The sequence below is a fragment of the Ziziphus jujuba genome, chromosome 2, assembly GCF_031755915.1.
Source record: "Ziziphus jujuba cultivar Dongzao chromosome 2, ASM3175591v1".
NCBI lineage: Eukaryota > Viridiplantae > Streptophyta > Magnoliopsida > Rosales > Rhamnaceae > Ziziphus > Ziziphus jujuba.
Window position 1 is genome coordinate 10,277,979 of NC_083380.1, and position 8,884 is coordinate 10,286,862.

At 34.6% G+C, this 8,884-nt stretch overlaps 1 protein-coding gene across 1 annotated transcript; it reads right to left on the reverse strand.

Annotated features, from left to right (window-relative positions):
• Positions 1 to 4,228: 4,228 nt before the first annotated feature.
• On the reverse strand, positions 4,229 to 7,234 carry LOC107418342 (cytochrome P450 736A117). The gene is made up of 2 exons (XM_048473385.2): positions 6,189 to 7,234; positions 4,229 to 5,018 (listed from the first exon to the last, which is right to left on the reverse strand). The coding sequence occupies exons 1-2, from the start codon at positions 7,095 to 7,097 to the stop codon at positions 4,401 to 4,403; spliced, it is 1,527 nt and encodes a 508-aa protein (XP_048329342.2). The 5' UTR covers positions 7,098 to 7,234; the 3' UTR covers positions 4,229 to 4,400.
• Between the last annotated feature and the right edge of the window lie 1,650 nt (positions 7,235 to 8,884).

Genomic DNA, 8,884 nt, shown 5'->3' on the forward strand with positions numbered 1-8,884 from the left:
CGAAGTACACGCTGGCACGAGTTCGTAGACTGGTAGCACGTTGAAAACGGAGCTACGGTTTGAAAGTTATGAGCAAAACAAGTTGGGGTCCAAACTGTCCAAGGGGTGCCGGAGTTGACTTTTGATTCATGCAAGGTTGAGCTTTGACTCATGCATGGTTGTGAAGTGTTCGTCGATACGAGTCTGTAGACTAGCGGCACGTCCGATTTGGACATGTGGTTTGAAAGTTATGGACCTGTAGAGTTTTTCAAATACTGTATTATTTTAATATTATTTTTAAACGCGTAATGATGTGCCACGTGTGACTTAATGAAGGTGACCATGTGTCACCATGTTGAGAAGCCACATGTCAACCATGTGTAAAAATCAAATTATTTTTATTATTATTTTAAATAATAATATTTTTGTTTAATTATTTAATTACTTTTATTTTATTTTATTTTTCTTTTCCTTTTTCTTTTTCTTTTTTTTTGTTTCCCCCACCTGGGAAAAAAGGGGACCCAGCCCCGTCTTGTTCTTCTTCTTCCTCTTCTTCTTCTTTCTTTCTTTCTTTCTCTCCCGCTCGTCCCTCTCTCTCACCGTGTTTTCTTTTTCCGGCCACCAGAACCACGCACGCACCGGCCACCGTCCAAGCCCACACGCCGGCGAGCTCACCAGCCAAATTTGGCTGCCGGTCGGCCGGCGACGCGCCCAGATCGGGCCGGTGAAGCCGGCGGTGGCCGGTTATGTTTTTCCGGCGATTCTCGCCGTTTTCGACCAAACCAGCCCGACCCATACCTCTATCCCACCATTTTCAACCCCTCTGAGTCCATTTTCGGGGTTAGATTGCCCAAAATCCCCACCGTTTGAAAGATCCCTCAAGTTTAAATCCGGCCGAAGCTTTCCGGCCAAATTTCAGCCACCTCCGGCGGAATTGGGGTCGATGGAGACCGGATTTGTAATCCTCGTCGCTCAAGCTTCGATTCGGTATTTTATTCGCCTATTTTGGTTAACGTTTGTGTTTGACCTCCCGGATACCGGGTATTATTTACCCGATTAAAATATTAATTTATTTGACTGTCTGTGAATTGTGTTCTAGGAGCACCGGTAAATCGTGGAATTGATCCCATGGTGGATCGTAGGTTAATTGCGTGCTCCAGGTGAGTGACCCACCTTCAAATTAATTTTGGGAATTTAAATCCGTGATTATTATGTGTGGTCTGAATATTTGGAAATTAATTTCTATGTGCCAAATATTTATGTGATTTATTGTGGAATTTTTGGTGAATTTATTTTGATTAAAGAAATGTGCATTATATAAATTTATGCCATGTGAAATTATTTTATGGTTTTGAGAATTTTGAAATTATTGTGGTTTTAACATTAAGTCGGGCATGATTTGATTTTCAAATATTTCAAGGAAAATATTTGTTTATGTTGGTGATTTCAATTTTTATAAAATATGCTCATGGAATATTATGAGATTTAATTATTATGTTTCGAGAATTATTTATGCTATTGGGAAAATGTGAATATTTGAATTGGTGGATTTGGGAGTTGGTGGATTTGAAAATCATGGAATTTATGGTATTGATTATAAAGAAATTGTGGAGAATTTTCCGGGTTCAAGCGGATGGAATATACCCGCTGTGTTTATGCAAAAGTGTGAGTTTTGATATATAAATTCAATATGTGGATTTTATGATTTTTAGATGCACCGTGCACGTACTGGTGTTCTGTTTATATGTGATATGGTTAGTGTACACACGGTTGTGATTAGCGCGCAGGTGGGTGTGAGGAGCGCGCAGGTGATATTGTGAGGTTGTCCTGTGGTTGCCATCGGATGAGGGTAGGCCACCCCTCCATGGCCGGGACACCAGGTTAGCTGCGGCGCAGTGGGACGCCACGCAACCGTATGCCGGTTTCTTTCTATAATCTCCTGTCTGGCGGTACCTCGGGACGCTGGGTACTGTTGGCGCCACTGGTATATAGTGGGTGCATCAAATGATTTTCAAAACTGTGTTTTAAAAATAAAATGTTTTGAAAATGTATTGGAATTAAAAATATAATTATTACTGTTTCTGGTATTTATTTATTTGATGTCTTGATTTTCGGGGAATACGAACAAAGGATTTTGTGAAAAGGTTTTAAAAAGGGAACTTTTCCAACTGAGAGAATTGTAAGGGTTTTGAGAGAAATTATTATTTTCAATTAATTATTATCTATCTACTTATTACCGTGGTATTATATTGTATAGTAGATAGGGTCATTCACTGAGATGATTAGCATCTCACACTCTTAAATTCCGTTCCTCTAGGTCCAGATTGAAGACGTTGATTGTCCGGGACGAGCCCAACGTCTCAGTTCGTTGCCGAAGTCCAAGAAGTATTTCTTCCCTTTTTCCTCTCTATCTTGTATTGCTTCTTTATCTGTCATTTTATAAATTCCATATTTATCTGTATAATGCTCTGTATACTGTATTGGACGTGTAGTTGTTATTTATACACTGGGTTGCTGCTGTTATTTTTGAAGTGCTGAAATTTGTGGAATCAGTCTGTAGTAACGTGGGAGGAATAAGAGGATGTTTTTAGAAGTGTGTTTTCAGTGCAGGTAATTTTTGGTTAGTCCTACCCTTAGGGGAGGTGCTGCCGGATTTTTCGTTGGAAGATTCGGTGGTATTTCCCTAGGATCAGGGCTTGTCTAGGATTCTGAGAAAGGAATTCTGGACGGGTCCTGACACTTTCAGATAAAATATTTCTGTGGAAAAAAAGGAACAAACAAACCAAACTGATAGAACTTTGGATATGCAACAAGAAGAAGTTGAACATTTCTGTGGATGGTAAAGGCCAATGCCTTTTCAACATCAGGCATGTGGCTGTAAAGCCACTTTTTGGCATAAGTAATGTTGACAAGTCAAAACTGGCAATGCAGGGATTTACTGCATTCACATACAGGTGGTCACTTTCCTCCTCTCTTCACCAAGGCGGTACTAAACCCATTCTTATCCTTTAAGCAGGAAGTGAAGATGACAACAATTAATAAGCTGTCATGATAAGAGTCAAAATTCAATTTGAATTTACCAACACCACCGCCTCCCATACCGCCATTGTTCCTCTATATATATGTAGTTCCCTTCCTTGCACAATGGGTTTGCCATCTTTTAGTGAGAGAAATACACATATAAACAAATAGAGAGAATAAGAGTATTAGACAGAAAATTAAAAAAGGTTTCTCTTGTCAATCATTTGTGTGTATTTTATTTGAACATTTGTGTGTATTTTATTTGAATATTTCTACACGTAAATTTTTTATTTTTATAATCTCGATTTCAGGTCAATTGTGAGTCCGATACCTGGATTTCCCAACATGGTAGTGCCCAATGAAACTTGTGGACAAGACTTGCTAACAAAAACTGAATGGTGGAAAATAGAACAGCAAATTAATGGAAGAGAAAAACCAAGGATCCAATATGTATATTTGATTCTTTATATGAATAAATTGAGAAATTAACAAGCTCATCTTCCTATGGAAATAGAAAAGCATCAAAAATTTAGTATATAGAAAAAAAAAAATTGCAAAACAGAGGAAACAGAGCAAGCTCATTAGTTAAATTTTCTCAAGTAGTAAATCGCAGCAGCTAAACAAGAATACCGTACACAAAACAAGCACACACACAAAATACAGATGAAGAAAGAAATATTTTCCAGTGATGTAGAATTACTGTATATAGGAAGATACAAAAGTTTTCCACTAAGAAAGATAAAATCTGAATTCAATCATTCTTTCTTCTTTTTTTTTTTTTTTTTTCCCCCCAACCGATATTCTCCAACATATTAATTTTTTAATTTAAAAAACTTGTTTGAGACCTTACAAAAGAGAGTTGACTCTTTCTTTTAAAGCGGATAACATTATTAATTAAAAAGTCTGTTAAAAATGCTTTTATGTTTAATTCTATATATCAATCTCATCGTTGGAGCATCTCTAATTAAAAGCCTGATTTTTTCTATTTTAATAAGTAAAATCTCTTTTTCATAACTCCAGCACACTTTAAATAGATTAATTATAATAACGAGTGGAATTTAACTCTCTAAATGTAGAAAACCTAACTTATTTTCTATATAAAATTTTTAATGATTACATTTATTATATCAATATTTTTCTATACTCAATTAATATAATTTTTTTGATTTCATATATGTATATATCTATATAATATAAAGAGGGAAGTGACTGATGAAAAAACCATAGAGAAAAGTAACTATTAATTATTTATTGAAAAATTAAAGAGTGATAAAGAGCACAATTAAAGCTGGATAAAAAATCAATCTCTTTATTTTATATAAGATTCTGCAATATGCTTTTTATTTTAACGATTATACTCTTAGATGCTCTTAATTTTAGTGTAGCTACTTAATTATTAATTAGCATAACGGATCATATAGAGCTGGACGAGCAATGAGAGGAAACTTTCTATGAATGGTTAAACCATTAGATTCAGAGAGATCCAAATCCTCTCCTCTAGCACCGTCCGGTAATCCCCAATCAAACCTGTGAACCACATTTGCCAAAGCAATCTCACTGATAGCCATGGCAAATTGAATTCCAGGACAACCCCTTCTTCCAGATCCAAAAGGAATCAACCTGAAATCATGACCTTTATAATCCACATCACTTCTCAAGAACCTATCTGGGTCGAACTCTTCGGGTCTTTCCCATGAAATTGGGTCTCTTCCAATAGCCCAGGCATTGATATAGACATGAGAACCTGGTTGGATTTCATAGCCATTGATCTCCACTTGTGTTCTCGAGACTCTGGGAAGTAGTAATGGAGCTGGAGTATGTAAACGAAGAGTCTCTTTGATCACTGCTTTCAAATAATGCATTGCTTCCAAATCATCCTCTGTGATGTGGGTTTTGGAACCTGCAATTGATCTCACCTCATCCTGGAGTTTGTGCATGATGCCTGGATGTCTTAGTAGCTCTGTCATTGTCCACTCAAGTACTGTGGATGTAGTGTCTGTACCCGCAGCAAACATGTCCTAAAAAGGAAAAACAAATAAATAATTAACTCACTAAATCATTTAATAGATCTACCTAAATATACATGTTAAATCACTTCCTAACAGCTTTAGATTTAGAAATCAATGATAATTTAACATGATTTACATAAATAATGTTTTATGATTATTTGGCTTTCCAACAGATCTTTTATAAACAGCTCATTTGTTAAATGCCTTTCATCAAGCATACACATTTTTTTGGTAATCGATATTAAGCATACACATAAATGATAAATAACTTTGATAGCTTATTTATAATGGCTAAAAGAAAACAAAATATATTTATCAAATTGCACTTCATTTTAAAGTTTGACATTATTTTCAATGTATTAGTATTTCTGCTTTTCACTTTTCTTAAAGCTTTGTAGCTAGCTAAGGAACTTTGACAATTGCAACTAAAGAATACGCCAACATATACATGACTTAAGTAAAAGCTTCAATAAGAAACAGAAAACCAAAATTCATAAATGGGTTAATATGATCAGAATTGGTGCAATTTACAAATTACAATATATTGTGTGTCTAGCCTGGTTCTTTGTCGACTGGTAAGGCTAGCTATAGTTGTGTTTGGAAATGATTCCCATGGCTTTAAAAGCACAATGAAGATGATCAACTCACTTCCTAGTGATTGACAAAAAAATTCAAAATAATTTTTACGACTTTGTTCTAGAAAACTTACTTATTTATGAGTACGGAAGAAGTACCAATTAAATGATTCTTCATAAATCACTTTCTAAAGTAAAAATGATTTTTCAAGAATAATCCCCAGATGAGCCTGTATATATTAGAAGTGTATGTCCTTAATTTTGTTTTTCTAAAAATCTATATATATATTTTCGTCAAAAATAAAATCATATATATAATTTTGTTATAGATTATACCATTTTATACATGTTTAATATCCCGTAACATATTATAAAATGTGTAAATTAATTGAAATTTAATTTAGATATCACTTAATGTATTGCATGTTGTAAAGTGCACATAGACATTTTTTATAATAAAACTGTGTATATATATATATATATATATGGATATAAATAATCTAAATGTGAGACAGAAATTACCAAATAAGCATACAGACATATGAATTCTGAGAACCATTTTTAGTTTTTCTTTCTCTGGGCTAAGAGAATTGAGTAACCTTACCAAGACGAGAGCCTTTATGCAAACTCTATCTAAAGAAAATCCAGGCAAGTTTTCTTTCTGAACATGAAGCAGAATATCTATGAAATCTTTATTGTCCTCATTTCCAACATAAGCATGCTCTTCAACCACTTTTTCCAAAAACTCATCGAACTCTTTCGCCACTTTCTTCAATTTCCCATCCAAACCACTGACAAAGCTCAACCAAGAAAGCAAAGGAATATAATCACCAATAAAAAAACTCCCTAATAACTCCACAGAATCCCCCAAAAGCTTCTTGAACTTCTTCCCATCTTCACCATCATCGTATTTCCTCCCCAAAGCCACCCTACAAACCACATCGTTCGTAAGCTTCGTGAAAATCTGGCTTAATTTCACAGATGAAGTAGATAAGCAAAACTTTTCGATATTCTCCACCATGGATTTGGTTTCCTCTTCTCTCACAACTCGAAAAGACTGAACCCTTTTGCTGCTAAGAAGATGTAAAACGCCGATGCTTTTCGCCTGCCTCCAGTACTCACCGTACGGTGCCGATGCTAGATCTTTGCAATTGTAGAGAAGCTTATCGAAGGCTGTCAATTTGGGTCTGTCTGAGAAGGTTATGTCATGGGTTTTCATAATCTGTTTAGCGAGTTCGGCGGATGAGACGATGAGGACTGGAACGCTGCCCAAGTGAAGCAGCATGAGAGGGCCATGGCGTCGAGCTAAGGTTTGAAGTGAGCGGTGAGGATAGAGACCAAGTTGGTGGAGGTTTCCTATGATTGGGAGCTTTGGTGGAGAAGGTGGTGATCTATTGTTAATGGCGGTTAACATGGAGTTGGAGTACCATTTGTATATGAGGATGAGAAAAATTGTAGAGATGATGAGGATGATGAAGGAAAAGGGTTGCCACAAGCTGGAGATTTCATTCATCTCTAAAATCTTCACCAGCTAAGGTTTTCCAACTCGGTATAAGCTTAATATATATAAAGAGAGAGAGAAGAAGCTGCTGGACTCTTATCAGGAAATCCTTTGTTTAATTAAATGAGGAAGGGATGCTTATTTGAGAAATTAATTTAGAGATGGTTACGCAGTGGATATTTAACTATTAAATTATATGATACTTAACATTTAAATTTAAATTTAACTTCACATAGAATGGAACAATAATATTTGCTTTATAAAACTTTATAATTTAATAAGTAGCCTCTAGTAGATATATATATATATATATATATGAATATTTTTTAGATGATGTTGGACATATTTTGTTGCCTAATAGATGTTTAATTATATATAATTCATAGAATATTTCGCTTTAACTTATATGTAATAGGGAAAATGATCAACAATTTTCCAATTTATTTTACTTTTTAAAAGTGGTTGGTGTGTTAAAAGAAATTAATTTGGGTCAAGGTAGGCTTCATTTAGTATAAGTCTGCTCTGTTGATATTTGTTTACTCATATGCTATAGTGATCTAAAGCAATTTGCCAATTGAAACAAGATTTTTGCGAGCATTATTTTTTACTTTTTAATAGTATCCGTAATGGGATCAGCTTCAAAAATCTTTTGACGTCTTGACAAAGGAGAAAGATAAAGCATACGTGAGATTAAGGTTAGAGTTATTCAGGAAGTATGAAATGCATCTGTAATGATTTGCAACTATGATACATGTGTTATATATATATATATATATAGAGAGAGAGAGAGAGAGAGAGAGAAAGAGAGAGTTGCTGCAAAAAGGACCAGCACATGTCTTAGAGTGCACCATCAACTGTTTTTTTTTTTCCTCTGTTAGGTGCATTGGCTCCGTTTTTGGAAAAAAAAAAGAAAAAAGAAAAAAGGACAAAATATTTGCTGAATATGCACAATAACGTGGGCTTCACAAATTAAAAACATGGTCCATTTTCAAGAAAAAATAAATAAATAAACAAAAAAAGCAATTTCTCTCTCTCTCCCGCCCATCATTCTACTATTTCAATTAAACGGTGCGTTGCCACCTTTTTTGAAAGAAAAAAAAAACACGTTTTCTCCTTCTCTCCGTCCAGTATTTTTCTTCTGTTTTTTTTTTTTTTTCTAAATTCCTAAATCAAAACCAGCTCCAGTTTCTCTTCCTTTCTTTCCTCTCACCCACTTTCAACTTCTCTTTTTCTCACCCACTTGTCGGCCAGCAGCTCACCGCAGTCATATAGCATTTTCAGATTCTTTTTCTTCTTCTTTTATTCTATATTTTAATCTGTTTAAATTTTTTTATTTTTCAGTTTGTAATATGTGTTTTTTTATTTTTTTTTATTTTTTAGTGTGTTTATTGCTTGCTTATTTCGAGTGCGCTTTTTACTCTTTTAACATGATATGTAACTTAAAAAGGGCCGAGAGTAACAAATATCTCAACTGTCAAGCGAGGAGATAAAAAAAATATGTACCTTCTTCAAAATCAACATAAATGGTATATTAATTTAACATAAAAAAAATGTTTTGCCTTTATTTTTTATCTTCCTCAAAAACAGTGCCAACGCAGCAGAGAAAAAAAACGGTGGTTGATGGTGCATTCGAAGACATGCGCACTGATAGTCTCTGCATCAACTCTCTCTCTATATATAAATTTAGATATACATGAAAGGTTGGGACATTTTACTATTTTGGGGATTTAAATTCATATAGCTCGTCTATTTTGCATTTTTTTCTGCATAAATGCGTCTCCGTTTAGAAAATCTCATTA

Coding starts and splice junctions, on each gene's coding strand:
- LOC107418342 (XM_048473385.2), bottom strand. CDS start 7,097: ATGAATGAAATCTCCAGCTTGTGGCAACCCTTTTCCTTCATCATCCTC. Junction 5,019..6,188: donor GCATAAAGGCTCTCGTCTTG/GTAAGGTTACTC, acceptor TTTCCTTTTTAG/GACATGTTTGCTGCGGGTAC.